This window comes from Chaetodon auriga, chromosome 23, assembly GCF_051107435.1.
Source record: "Chaetodon auriga isolate fChaAug3 chromosome 23, fChaAug3.hap1, whole genome shotgun sequence".
NCBI classification, from domain to species: Eukaryota; Metazoa; Chordata; class Actinopteri; order Chaetodontiformes; family Chaetodontidae; genus Chaetodon; species Chaetodon auriga.
In genome coordinates, this window is record NC_135096.1 from 15569357 (window position 1) to 15583758 (window position 14402).

The following is a 14402-nucleotide window of genomic DNA, read 5'->3' on the forward strand; positions in this document are numbered from 1 at the left end:
GAATACCTGCATTAAAATGCCATTAAAAGGAATATTATTGACTTCAGGTGTCTGAAGTAAAGGCACTCTGCAGAACTAATCCATTTGAAGTATATGTGGAGCTCGTTTGACTGTTTCTGTCCAGTGTTGTTAAAAGTGCATTAAAATGGTGCATCATATTTTATAAACATGCAAATTCCATATTCACAATATGTTTCATAAAGAACTGTTTCAACAGACTCTCCTTGAAGCCTCTGGGGCTCTTTGCAATATTTGCTGAATTGAATGAAAGTATGGGGTTTTGGTTTTAGAAATTAAAAAGTACATCATTTCAGCAAAATAAAACAAATGTCACAAGAAGTACATAACCTCATTTGAACTGTAATCCTCTTCATTGTCTCTTTATGTTTTTCTGTTGGCAAATTTCTGCAAAAGTTGATCCAATTTTACAAAATTTTAGCAAATTTGCATTCCACTACTGGCTGTGATGCACTTGAGATCATGCAGCTTTTTAACTTTCAGCCACCATCATCTAATTGTGAAGTAGACTCAAGAAATGAATAAATCATGCGGTGAGAAAAAACACTGTCCTCTTTCCACATCCCCCATTAAATCTTTATTTAAACGCAGCATTAAAAAGAGGAGCATGTGAGAAGTGACAAAGCTCTTTGGATAACAGATGAAACGTTTCCAAGTGTCTGCATTCAAGTCCAGCTGCCCTGGATTCACCCCTCCTTAGATAACCGTGTCCTGGATGACTGAGAGTCCCCACAGACTGAAAAGCACCGCCACTATTGATCTCCGCCACAAGATGGCGCCGTTACGCACCTCACGGCCCATCCCACTTCATGTCGCTTCCAAACATGCGAACAATTTAGTAAAGCTGGCATTGAGACGTACTAACACAGTTTCCTGTGTGCGGCGTCCAGACTCAGCGTGCCGTCTTTTTCACACCTAAGTGTTATTATATTGTAATCAAAATGAAGGTAAGATGTCTTAAAAGCGTACAATTAAGCTGTCGGTATCATGTGCCACATATCTCCTCACGTAAAATGTCTCAAAACGCAAGTGAAGGGCGCGCGTGCTTTTATTTCGAAACTCCATTCGCGGAAGTCGCCTAGCCGCTCTCTTTAGCTTGACGCGCTTTGGCTGGGTCACGCTGCAATCCAGCCGGATGTTTTGCGTCGCCAGTATGTGACGGGAACGTTTGCTCGTTTTGCCACAAAGCTCATCGCGCGGCTCCAGCGGCGGCCCAGACCAGGTGAGTCCCGGCGTGCAGCGTTAGCAGAGCGGACCTGCAGGCTGGAGGAGCCGCAGGTTGGTGTGGGTGAAAGCTGCAGGGAGGTCGTGACGGTGTTGGTTTGCAGTGACCGTGCACGCCCCATGCGCGCTCCCCCAACAGCCATAATATAGTTTCCGTAGACTGTAGGCTCTGCTGTGGGCAGAGGACGGGGCTGCTGCCGTGTTGTCTTTCCTCCGTTTGGCTCGAAATCCGGCCTGAAGACGCTTTTAAGCGAGAGGAAATGGAGTTTGTGCGCTGTGGAGCGAAGGAGGCCCGAGCAAAACACAAGCTTGCACTGCCTCTCTGCACCCTGACGGTGTCATGTGGACTCGGTCTGTCTTTTCCTCCACCTGTCTGCTGTTCATCTGAATGTGCTCTGACAGCTGTGTCTGTGCCACACAATGGTGGGAAGGGGCTCCCTGAGGATCAGGCTTGGCTTCGCAGCTCTTGATGGGCAGGGAGGGGTAGAGGGTGGGGGGGGGGGGGGGGGAGCAGCTGTCTTTCATCTCATCCTCTCCTTCAACTTCTGACCGTCTTCCCCGAGTCTTTCGGTGTGGACTGGAGACCTGGCTGCTGCTGTCCCCTTTGCAGCTTTGAAGGGCTCTTATGTGCGCTCATGGTTTAATCATCCGTTACTTGCAGAGATCAGGAAGTCAGCTCAGATGTGGCTGAGCTGCAGCAGAGGTGGTGTGCACGCAGCTGTGTGTGAGATCCTAATCTGTCCTGGCTTTGGTTGCTCTTGGGGTCAGACAGGTCATCAGCAGCCCTCCTCCTGTTGGTCTAATGCTGAATAGTCCAGACAAACAGCGCTCAAGCTGCAGCAGCTCTTCTGCTGATCCTAAAGTTTCAAACCAAAATGCCAAACATCACATCTAGTTCCAGCTTCTCCACTGTGAGTGTGTTTGTTGTTTTAAGATGATTATCTCTGAGGGTTTTTTTTTTTTTTTTTGTTGAACTCTGCAGCATTATCTGCGTCCACAGCGAGCATCCTGTTGCTGCTGCAGTTGGGAGCAGCACACACCTGTTTGTTCCGACAGATGGCCTGCAGAGTTTGGACGCTGTGCAGCGGGTCAGCTGTCGTGCCTGCCCCCCCCCCATCGCCCTTATCTGACTGGGCGAGCTGACTCAGGCCACATTCTTATTGAACCAGGCGTTTGTTTCCCCGTCGAGCTGACAGAACACTTATTTCATTTGGCGGGTGGAGTGAGAACACACACTGAAAACACGCCTGGGCTGCTGTGATGTTGCTTTTGGGTGCAGACTAACTTCTGGCCGCCAAGATAAATTCTGCTGGATATTTGTCCTCGTCTCTCTGAATGAATATTTCTCTTGGCAGACATGTCTCCCTCCGCTGTTTTTAAAACTTGAGGCCTCTGCTGTGGGAGCTGCAGCTGCTTTGTGGTGCTTCGCCTGCAACAGCTGCAGCAGTTATTCGACGAATCATCTGTTGATTAATCGATTAATCTGCAGCTATTTTGACAGCTGAGTCATCGTTTAGTGGTTATGCAAAACACTTCGTTGTTACGCCGTTATTTTGTGCTGCTGGATTTCCCCTCCGAGGGAAGGATGAGCTTCTCAGATGTGAGGATCTGATGCTGTTCTGTCCCGTGTGAGGGTAAAGACGATGCCTTTGTGTTGGACTGTTGCAGGATCAGCCATCGAGAGTCACTTGAGCTGTTTTGCTTGGATCCTGAGTCCTTTGCTCTCACAAAGAAGATGCCTTGGGGATGTGTAGAGAGCACAAATATTTAGTTTGATGTGAAGCTGCTGCTGTGCATGCTCTAGGTGCATTTTATTTAGCTTCCTCCCAGGCTTTTCTCTTTTTTTTTTTTTTTTTTTGCATAAGCAAGTGATGCCAAACTCGTCTTCGTCCTGTCAAACTGTCTGTCTGCTGCTTCCCACTTGTTGCACTTCCCTCTTCAGCCCCGTCCACGCTGCCTCCTGGTTTGCTGTGTGTATATTCCAGTGTTCTGCTTCAGTACAGAGTTCCTGTTGGCTGCAATCCCAATTTTGCACATGAGCTCTTCTTTGTGGAGTCATCCCGGTCTTGTATCGTGTGTGACTGTGCGACATCTTGAGTATGTTTTTGCATCAGTGCTGCCGGCGCAGACGTCTCACCACAGATATGTCATTGTGTTATTTTGATGTTGCTCTGCTTTGTTGAGCCTCAGTTGTTTGCACACGGGCTCCGCCATCCCATAAAAGACAGAAAGGCAAAGATTTGTGCTTCCGAGTCATCTGCCCTAAGTGTGCGGCAACAATGAGGAACACGTCCCCTCCTCATACTCACTGGGACATAAAACTTTTTGATGTCCCTCGCCCCCCCACACTTGTCCTTTTTCCCTTTCAGCCCAGCCACACTCTCCTCTTTCCTCTTGCACTCTCTTAAAGGCCACGCTCGTCTTTCAGCCAGCCTCCGTCTTTTCTTTCTCTTTCGACCCCCCCCTCCGCCGCCACCGCCACCCTTCGCTCAGAGACAAAGAGAGGAGAGTGACTGTGGTGCTCTGTAGCCAGGTGTTCTCCATTGCTGCCCCGGGCCGTAATAGCACCGGCCCTCACACTGCAGCTGCCCTCCCCAGCCTCCCATTGTGTGGCCCCATTGTTCGGCCGCCCACCCCTCGTTGATTCATCGGCCACACAGGGGAAGCCCTTTCAGACTGAGGAGTGTGTGTGTGTGTGTGTGTGTGTGTGTGTGTGTGTGTGTGTGTGTGTGTGTGTGTGTGTGCCGGTGCGCATTGAGTACGCGTGCCTTGGGGAAACTGGGTGTTGCAGGCATTTGCCTACAGCCACTCCCCTCCTCCTCCTCCTCCTCCTCCTCCCCTTGTCTCTGCGCCTCATTGTGAGGCCACTCCGCTCTGATTGGTGGAAAAGCAGCCACTCTAAATGAGGGAATGGCAGACATTGTTGGTCCATCTGTTCTGCCACTCATTGTCCAACTTGCCTGCTTCTGTGGAAAAAAGATAGAGGTCTGGAAGGCAGTTGGAGGCGTTGGGCTGGAGGTGGATGCTCTGCTGTACCTGTGGTGAGGACAGAGGACCTCGGCCTCGGATGAACCCGCTGTGGGAACTTTAGGACTTATTTTTCTCTGTTTCACCTGTTTTTCCAATTGGCTTTTCAAGGATTTAAACATGCAGAAATGAGCTAATCTCCTTCTCTTTCTTCATTGCCTATTGATCCTTCAAAGCCTGGTAAGTCTCCACTTGCTGCCTATAATCAGACTTTGCCAAGAAATGTAACTTTTTAGCTTATTAAACAACTAAATCTCCTTATTGTGGCTAATTTTTCTTTAAATAAGCAACTGCTTTTACTACCCCTCCCTCACTGACACTAGGACTGTTGAGCTGTACTGTAGCAGTGTCACCTGCTGCAGCATCATGAATCACTTTCATGCTGACCTTATCTGAATACTTACCTGAAGAACTGGAGTTTAAAATAGGTCTGAGTGGAGAAGTTCAGAATGAGGAGGAGGAGGTGCCGTCCTGGTTGGTGATGATGGTTTTTGATGAGACAAAGTGCAGAAAAGAGATGAGACAGTTTGAACTGACTTTCTCCTCACTGGAGTTTGTAGCTGTGCTCCACCTGCCTACACTCTGCTTCAGTCTGCAGCCGTTTCACTGCAGTCGTCTGAGTTTGATATGAAGTTTTAAGGTCGGCGGGGGGGGCTGCTGTTGTTGTTGGTGGGATTTCTGAGGGGGTGGAAACGGAAAGCAAGCTTCTTCTGATCTGGGTCACATGAGGCCGGAGGAGGCAAGTACAGCTTTGACTGAAGACTTAGGCTGTGGAAAGCATGAGTGTGTGTGAATGCAACTTTCCCATCCACCTCCTCGGTGAGTGAGTGAGTGAGAGAGAGAGAGAAGGGGAGACACCAGTTGCGAGTACCACTCAGTCGACATCTGTTGCCCCCACTGCTGGTGGGGAAAGCCTGGTGCGCCATCTCCACCCACACACACACACACACACACACACACACACGGCTGATTATTCAGCCCGGGACAGCCCCCTTTTTTAAAAGTTCTGCACAGTGTTGAGCATGCAGAGATGCAGAGATACACAGCCAGACAACCCCCTCTAGTCCTCCTCGCACCCCTCCCAGACCCCCCCCCCCCCCCTTCAAACCAAAACCCTCACCCACTGCACACACACTTTTCACACAAAGCTCCCACACACAAAGCGCTGTAAAGACGTGTTACATATTCATTACTGCTGCCATCAAAGCCCCGGTGCTGCTGTGTGGGATCTGGCCCGCTGATGTTTGAAAGATGCACCCGCTCCGTTTGGAGGTCCGGAGATGATGTGATGGGGGCCCACTCTGCCGTTGGTCCGTTGAGATTGAGGACCACACTGGAGGGCTTTTTTTTTTAAAAATCCCAAACTGTGAAAGACTCTAATGAGATGACACATTTAACAGGCTTTAACGGTGACGAGCACACTGGTCATATTTTTGCTGTTAAAAAACAGGACCAGGATCAGATTGATGACATACAGCAGCTCCAACTGCTGTGAGGAAGAACCTGTGACTGCTTGTGATAATCTGCCAAATGCTTTCAGCCTGTCTATTCCCAGTGTTATGTGAGTATTTGCTCATTTTCAGTCACTTTAATAGTTATTATCTTATCAAAAAGGATGAATGTAATCATGAGTCGCATCCTTAGATGAGATGGGTCAGGATCTGTGTGGCTCACTGCTTCAGATAAACACTTTCCACCCCTGAAAGCCCATTAGCGCTTCATTATTGTGCCTGTGAATGTATCCCATCATGCATTGGTTCAGTACTGTGTACTTTGTTGTTACCTTTTAGTTTCAGATACTTGGTGCTGTTCACACCTTTCAGTCGGTGGTGTTGATGTTTTACGTAGGGATGATCTGATCCAGCTTTTTCCTCCTCAAAAAACCATTTCACATACCTCAGCTCAGTGTCCTTCTGTAGAAAAGCATTTGAAAGTGTTTGGTCCCAGCTGTGAGTGGAACAGTGGAAACACTGAATTTTATGACACTTAATCAGATGCGTATCAGCAGACTTGAGACACAGCCCACCTGCTGACAGCAGATCCCAGTTAATTGTGGGGATCTGCTGTAATTTGCTCCTTCTCTGCAAACTTTTCAGTATTATACTGTAATTGCACCCATTTAAAGATGTTAAACTTAATCATCTTGACCCTTATTGTAGTAGTAGTAGTAGTAGTACATCAGTTACTGTGTTTTTTGCACCGCGCTGATGTGCTGCTTGTACTTGGGCAGGCTGATGTCAGACCCCGCTCCCAGTCCTCGTCACTCCTGCAGGTCTGTAGCTGTCTTGGGTGGCAGGGTGTGCTGCCAGTGAGGCACACTTAAGCCCCTCCCTCCCCCACACCAGACCTTTTGTAATGTGTGTGCGTGCATGTGTGTGAGGCAGTCGCCAGCTCTGCCTCTGTCTTGGCATTTGGGAAGGGAGAATGCTTTCAACAGCTGTAGCTTAGCAACAGTAGCTCAGCCGCGTTGCTAGGCAGCCCTTTTTCATAAAATGCGCGCGCGCACGCACACACACACACACACACACACACACACACACACACACACACACACACACACTCCCTCTCCACCATCTTTAAGTCATTTCCCCCTCCATCATCTGCTCCGTCCAGATAACGTGGGCTTGTGGAGGCAGCGTCTCACTGTCAGTTCACATGTGTTGGGTTTCTCAAACATCACCAGCAAAGGGCTGTTTGTTTAGTTTAACACAGTCAAATGGAGATCCTTGTACGGCTGGATGGAGCCACGTCAGTGAGCCTAAATGTCACGTAAACTCAGTCAACGGCCTCATATCACTTTCATGATCTCAGATTAACTTTCCAAAGTGCTCCTTGTAATCTGTGGCAGCTAAACCTTTGACACCAATCAGATTAGCCCGAGCAGATCCCATGACCTGGGTGTGTGAATGCGATATGTTGATTGGCTACAGAGCCCCTCTGTGTTTAAACGAGTGACTCTGCCACCCCAGTGGGAAGAAGCATATGGACCTTAATTACCAGGTAGAATGAGAGGGGGGAGGGTCCGTCAGCCCCAGCCCTAACGTCTTTTCTTTTAAACGGCTCACCCTCTGTTCCCCCTTAGATTAATGTGGTGTGGCGTGGCCCTATAAAAACACACTGGGGCCAGTCAAAAAAAAAAAAGAAAAACGCGGGAGTCCATTAATTAGGGTGAGAGGCCCCATTGGCTCTTTGTGTCGGGCAGTCTGGGCCTCGCTGAGTCCCCAACTGCCCGCGACAGCCAGCCAGAGCCAGCACAAACAACATGGGCTCAGAGCCTTCCAGTGTCGCGAAGATTTTCATATGACAATAAAGGAGGACAGTCAGATTTTCCTAAAATAATAGTCAGTGTTTACTCTAAATTTTCATATAACAATACAGCCCGAATGCAAAGTGTTTCTCAGGCATTTCATACTCTTAAAGTGTCATCTCAGCATTTAACAGCAGATTTTCTTAGACTTTACTGATCCCAATTTGGGAAATTCTTTTGTTTTAGCAGCAGCAGGTTAAACATACACATGAGCATAAAATATATACAATAAAATTCATTTCATTTGATTACGTTGGAAAATGTCACACTCACTCCTTCCTTCCTTCCTGACTCTTTCTTTAGGCACCAATGAGTCGAGCTTTGTGAGAGGGCAGCAGTCAGCCCCGTGAGCTGGATGTCTGTGACGGATCCATGGGCCAGAAGGACCATGTGGAGGCAGGAGCAGGCCACATCCTCGACCTGGGGCTGGATTTGGAGTATCTCCACGTAGCAGGGGCTGACCGGCAGGCTGGCGGCACCGACGGGCCCCCTGCTATGGAGGAGCAGGGGGAGAGCTCCAGCGACAGCAGCGCCGCCATTTCCCCTCCGCCAGCGGAAAATGCTGGGTCGGATGCAGAGCGCGAGCCGGCGCAGCCTTCCAGCGCCGCCCTCGCTGCCAGCCCCGACCCAGATGGAGGGTTAACTCACAGTAAGAACGCCCACCAGCCGCTTTGTCGGACCCAGTGTGTGGACTTGGGGACTGAGGGTCCTCCTGAGCCCCCGTCTGAACTCTCATCAGAGCATGAACATGACCCCCCCGCCCAGCCTTCACCCAGCTCCCCATCTAAGCACCCACCCGAGCCTCCATCCACATCAGAGCCAGCGACCGAGGCTGGCGGGAGGGAGTACCAGGCCAAGCTGGAGTTTGCCCTGAAGCTGGGCTACTCTGAGGAGACCGTGCGACTGGTGCTGTCCAAGCTCGGCCCTGACACCCTCATCAACGACATACTGGGAGAGCTGGTCAAACTGGGCACCAAGTCAGACAGCGAGCAGCCAGCCGGATCGTTAGCCTCTTCCTCATCGTCTTCATCCTCCTCTTCCTCCTGCGGCTGTTCTGATTTGCTGGATGGCCAGAGGTCGGACTCACCCTGTCCTTCAGACTCTCTGTGCGACCAGGACAACCTGCGGCCTGTTGTGGTGGATGGCAGTAATGTAGCCATGAGGTGAGCAGCCTGTGGGGACAGTTTTAATGGAGACGTGTCGTGAAATGTCCAATATGTTAATTTGCTTTTACCTTCTGCCTCTTAATTATATCCTACAGCCATGGCAACAAGGAAGTGTTCTCCTGCCAGGGCATCCAGCTGGCTGTGGATTGGTTCCTCGAGCGTGGCCATCATGACATCACAGTATTTGTGCCTGCGTGGAGGAAAGAGCAGTCCCGCCCCGATGCCCCTATAACAGGTTAGCGCAACACACATACAAAGTCAATAAAGATTATTCAAGCACAGTATTTTTCTCAACCTTACCACAACTCCCCCTACACAGATCAGGAGATTTTGCGTCGACTAGAGAAGGAAAAGATCCTCGTCTTCACTCCTTCGCGCCGTGTCCAAGGTCGGCGCGTGGTTTGCTATGACGACCGCTTCATTGTCAAGCTGGCCTATGAGTCAGACGGCATCATTGTCTCCAACGATAACTACCGAGACCTGGCTAATGAGAAACCCGAGTGGAAGAAGTTCATCGACGAGCGGCTGCTCATGTATTCCTTTGTCAATGACAAGTGAGTGCTTTGGATTAATGAGGGATGGTTTTAATCAAAGAACTGTGACATTTATGCCTCTAATTTTTACCTCATGGAGCTCTCAGTCACAGATCGCCTCTCGTGTCTCATTCCCAGCTATTACTCCATCACATCTGACATTTGGTGTCACATTTTCACTGTGTGTGAGGAGAATTACAGCTTAGTTTGTTCCACCTCTCAGATTCATGCCCCCAGATGACCCTCTTGGCCGCCATGGCCCCAGCTTAGACAACTTCCTGAGGAAAAGACCTGTCATGCCTGAGCAGAAGAAACAACCTTGCCCATACGGTGAGAACAGTACAGTAAAAAAAAAAAATATATATATATAGTGCTAACCCTCTTTCACCTATTTAATTGCAAATTATCAACAAATGCAAATCTGTGTCTTTGTGCAGGCCACATATTGACTTACAGCACAGTACGCTGTGTACTATTAAAACTGAGACCTTCTGTCTGTTTGCTCCAGGAAAGAAGTGCACTTATGGCCACAAGTGTAAGTACTACCACCCAGAAAGAGGCGCTCAGCCTCAGCGTGCTGTGGCTGATGAGCTGCGTGCCAGTGCCAAGACCTGCGTCACCACAAAAAACCAGGGGGACACTGGGCTGGTGAAGAGCCACAGTGTGCCAGCTGGCAGCATTGAGGCAAAAAAAGGCGCTCCGAAAAGGCAGTCAGACCCCAGCATCCGAGCTCTGTCGTACAGCGACGCAGAGGAGAAGCTGCTGGCAAAAGGGAGGGTGGAAAGCCAGAAGAGCGGTATGTGTGGCAGCAGCAGTAGCAGTAGTTGCAGCGGGAGTATGACCATGTCCCCCGCACCAGGAGGCGGCCCTCTATCTGGACTTAGCCTACCCCAGGACCAACAGTCCAGAGCAGGGACTCCACATGGTCTACCAGCCCCCAGCCATGACCTTTACCCTCACTGTGAGTCTCCAGATTTGAGCTACTACTCAGTAACGCGTGCCTACTCCGGCCTGAGCCTCTCCTCCAGACGCAGTCCAGACTGTCGCTTCCCCAATGACACAGACCTGCGCCTGGGCTCCATGGGCTCAGCAGGCTCCGAATGTGGCAGCGAAAGCAGCGTGAGTTGTGGTAGCAGCTGTGACTCGTACAGCGAGAGGCCGTGTCCCGGATGCCCCCCAGACACCTTACTAGAAGACAGCGTCCATTTTGCTAATCCCCATAGCCGGCTGTATCCCCATCATGCCGCATCAAACCATGAACTTTGTGGCCTTCATCCCACTGATTACACAAATATCCAACACAGCCACGCATCTAATACAGGGGTACACAGCTACCACCTGAGTGTGGCACGTGGGCAGAGCTGTGCCCACGAGCAGCCTCCACCAGAGGCTCCCCCAAAGCGCCCCCTCTACCCCTTGCCCCCTCACCTCCAGCATCAGCCACTGGCTGCACGTTCCAGCTGCCCAGGCGACTACCACTCTCTGCCCCAGGCCAACCCTCACCCCCCTGGCTCTCCTCTGGGCCGCTGCCTGGCCCCCACCCGAGCAGAGAGCGTGTCAGACTCACATCTGTATGAACACCTCTCCACATCCCACCATCACCACAGGACGAAAGCTCTGCCCAGCTGGGACACATACTACAGGCAGTCTGCACTGCCGCCGTCCAGGTACGAGCCGTCTGCCTATCAGAGCCTGCCAGACACACGCCAATCATCCTGGCATGCCCCTCCCTGGGCACAGGACGGCTACGCTCAGCACCACTCTTCTCACCCGGCTCTCCACCCATCCCCAACACATTACTTAAACCACCACCCGCCTCCGGCCCACTCGCCTCACCCTCCTCACCCATCAGGCACTCCTCTCCCGCCGTACCCTCCTCACAGTGCTCACCTTTCAGTGCCCTCCCATGCCCCTCCTCCGTCCTACATGTCGCAGCACCCAGAATCCCCTGCACACGGCTGTTACGGGGACGTGAGGGAGAAAGTGTACATCAACCTGTGCAACATCTTCCCCTCAGAGCTGGTGAGCCGGGTGATGTCCAGGAGCCCTCACGTCACAGACCCCCAGCAGCTGGCCGCCGCCATCCTTGCGGAGAAAGCCCAAACAGGCTACTGAGGATGACGGACAGCGTCCCAGTAGAACAGTAGCAGTTATGTAGTCTGAGTAGGAGCAGGAAAACACAAACTGTGTTTCTTTTCTTATGACATTAATGAGACAATGCATAAGTTTTAAAGGATACAAAATGCTGAAGATAATCCAGCTCTGGTCACTACGCAGCGACTGTGGAGAGCGAGTCATTTGACAAAATCTGTGACTTTGACACAAAGTGTGACTTGTGGAGACGTTTCTAGCCAAGTTATTCTTTATTTATTTAGTAGCTTATTATATTTTCGCACTCAGATGTAGATGCATAAGATTCAAAAGGCACTTTCTTTTGTTGGTATCACACCCATCAAATATGCCGTTTAATCATTTCCAGACTCAGATTTGTAGGGACTACGCACACACATTTTTTCTTTCATGTGTAAAGCGCCAGATGGATGGGATTTTCTACTTTGTAACTATAAAGAAAATATCACAGATACATTTCATATATTTCCACGTGATTCTCTTCATTAGTTTTGTGGCGAATCCCCGTCTGGTGCTCCGTTATCACATGACGTTTCCAAGCTACTACTGGATCGAGGTCAGTGTATCATATCATATAAATCTCTTTGTGTGTGTCGTGCGGGGTTTTAAGATAAGATGGTGGTCTTATTTGAGACGGCGTCAGTATTTTGGTCAGAGTTGTAGCTGTAGAGATGGGTGACCCTGTCGTGTGTACCTTAGTTTTAGTAAGGGACATCTCTCTCTCTTTCTCTCTCTCTCTCTCTCTCTCTCTCTGGCCCTTTATGTTGGGTCGACTCTGGCATCTGCTACAGACAGAGAACATCAAACGTGTACATATTGTAAATATATTTAACAGATTCCCCCGCTGTGCTTTTGGCCAACAGCGTCTACTGTTGTCTGTAGCAGATCCCAGCTGAATCCACGCTAGACGGAGAAAAACTTTGTTTGATACAAATTGTATCATTAACTAAGTCGCTGATGTTATATACAGTACATGGACTTGTTGATCTGTATTTATCAAACACTCTTGATGTATTGCTATATGATGAAGTGCATTGACAACAGTTACGTTCCAATCTTTAATCTTGTGTGAAATTGCTTTGAGACAATTATTTCACATATGTTATGAAACAAAAAGGAGTCGGAGTTGTCTGCCTACTATGTTTAGGTGTCACAACTTCTTTATCTGCGCTTTTGGGTTTGAAGCTGGCTTATTTTCTACAGGAGCTCCAATTAAATCACGCGTGAGAAATATCCTTTAGTTTATCAGTTTACCGTTTGAAAACTGACGTGGATTAGTCTGTGTTTCAGGGAGGTTGGGGTCAGTTCATTTTAAGTTGTTTTTATAGCTTCAGGAAGTAGAAATAATAGAAAATTGATGCTTTACCATGAACTAATCTATTGTTTCTATTAAATCATACAATTGAGTGGACAGACCATGGCAGCCATTTTGAACATGTGTAGCACTACTAAAAATATCATACTTGGCAGGTATGATGTATGATCATAATGTGGAGATTAAAGATATTATAGAAAAATATTGAAATTTACAGCCAGTGTGTTACGGGGAGGTAGCTTGAAATAAACTACAAAGATAATGTTTAACTGTCACTTGCTAATGCGAACATTTCCTTGTATTATTACAGACCTGACCTACTCAGGATGTTTAGCATACTGTCTGCGCTACATTCAGATCAAAATGGCCGCCAAGGAATTAAGAGTACAGAGTGAGCTCGTCACACAGTTCATCAGCTACATAAAACCCACTGGTTTCTTTCGTGTCCAACGTGTCACGTTGTACAAATAATGAGTAGTTGTACAATAACACGTGCTGTTGATGAGAGAACCTTTGTGTGTATTGAAGAAGCGCCTTCTCTCTGGCCTCCTGGCACCGTGTGTCAGTGTGGCGCCTGAGAGTGGGCCCAAAGTAATGCCTCTTCATGGCATTGTGCTTATGACACATCCAATACTCTGAACTATGTTCAGCTAACTGTTATGCATGTTTTGATTTGTTTTGGTTTCTGCATGGTTCCTTGTGTTTAATTTGTGTACATAGGTGTGTTCTGTGACAGGATGCTAGATGCTAGGCTTATATACACAGCTGTTTTTTTTCTGCTTGTTTATGTTTTATTGCATATATGTTAGTATTGAGTTCACGCCCTCCTTTCACTATGAAATCAAGTGGGAGAGTTACCTTGTTTTCTATGAGGCTTGACATTTACTCCAAAGGAATGCGCCCCACTTTTCTCCAACATTGGAAGTGCACTTGGCCATAGATAGTGATAACGGAAACCATTATGATAAATCCATTTCTGTGCTGTAGATATTATAATGCTGTACAGTAGTATTGTAGTCACTGAAAATCCTGTTTCCAATTACATTTGCATTTTGCCAGCCAATAACTGTATCTATTATGTATTGTAACATTCTCACCTGTAATTGTGACTGTTCATTAAAGAGAGTACTGCTATAAAACATGTAGCGCTGTATTATTTGAAATAAGTTGATTCATCCTTAAAAATATAACTAAATATAAAAAGTGCAAATGTAATGTGTAAATGTGTAAACACAAGATTTTTGCAGATTTTTGGAATTTTATATTTATGTATTTTGATATTCTGCAGCCCAAACTACTACTGGATCACAAAGAGGTAAACCAGACTTAATTGCCACATGGGAGCACAAAGAGATATGAAGCTTTCTATTAATCCACTTGATTGGGGGGTGTAGATGAATGATATTTAAATATATTGCATCTATTTTATTGCTATACTGTGATGTAGTATACACATTTCATGAGATATATCATATGACGACGACCAAACTAAACTCATCTGAAAAAAGTACCCTAGTACATTCTTGCTAAATGTAGAGAAACATGTATTTGTGTATTTCTCCTATAAAGTTGGATTCATGGCTGTCTACTGTACTTAATATAGTAATGGTAAATGGTAAAAACTGTCCACAGTAGTAGTGGAGTATGAAATACTAGAGTACTGGAATAGTATCCTAGTTACT

The 14402-nt window shown here is 48.0% G+C and overlaps 1 protein-coding gene across 2 annotated transcripts; it reads left to right on the plus strand.

Annotated features, from left to right (window-relative positions):
- Positions 1–1126: 1126 nt before the first annotated feature.
- LOC143315937 (putative ribonuclease ZC3H12C) lies at positions 1127–13873 on the plus strand. Of its 2 annotated transcripts, none has more exons than XM_076723534.1 (6): positions 1127–1240; positions 7880–8739; positions 8838–8977; positions 9062–9296; positions 9499–9605; positions 9784–13873. In XM_076723534.1, the coding sequence occupies exons 2-6, from the start codon at positions 7949–7951 to the stop codon at positions 11388–11390; spliced, it is 2880 nt and encodes a 959-aa protein (XP_076579649.1). In that variant the 5' UTR covers positions 1127–1240; positions 7880–7948; the 3' UTR covers positions 11391–13873. The 2 variants fall into 2 exon arrangements, with proteins under 2 accessions (XP_076579649.1, XP_076579650.1); XM_076723535.1 differs by lacking the exon at positions 1127–1240 and adding an exon at positions 1738–4449.
- Positions 13874–14402: the final 529 nt, after the last annotated feature.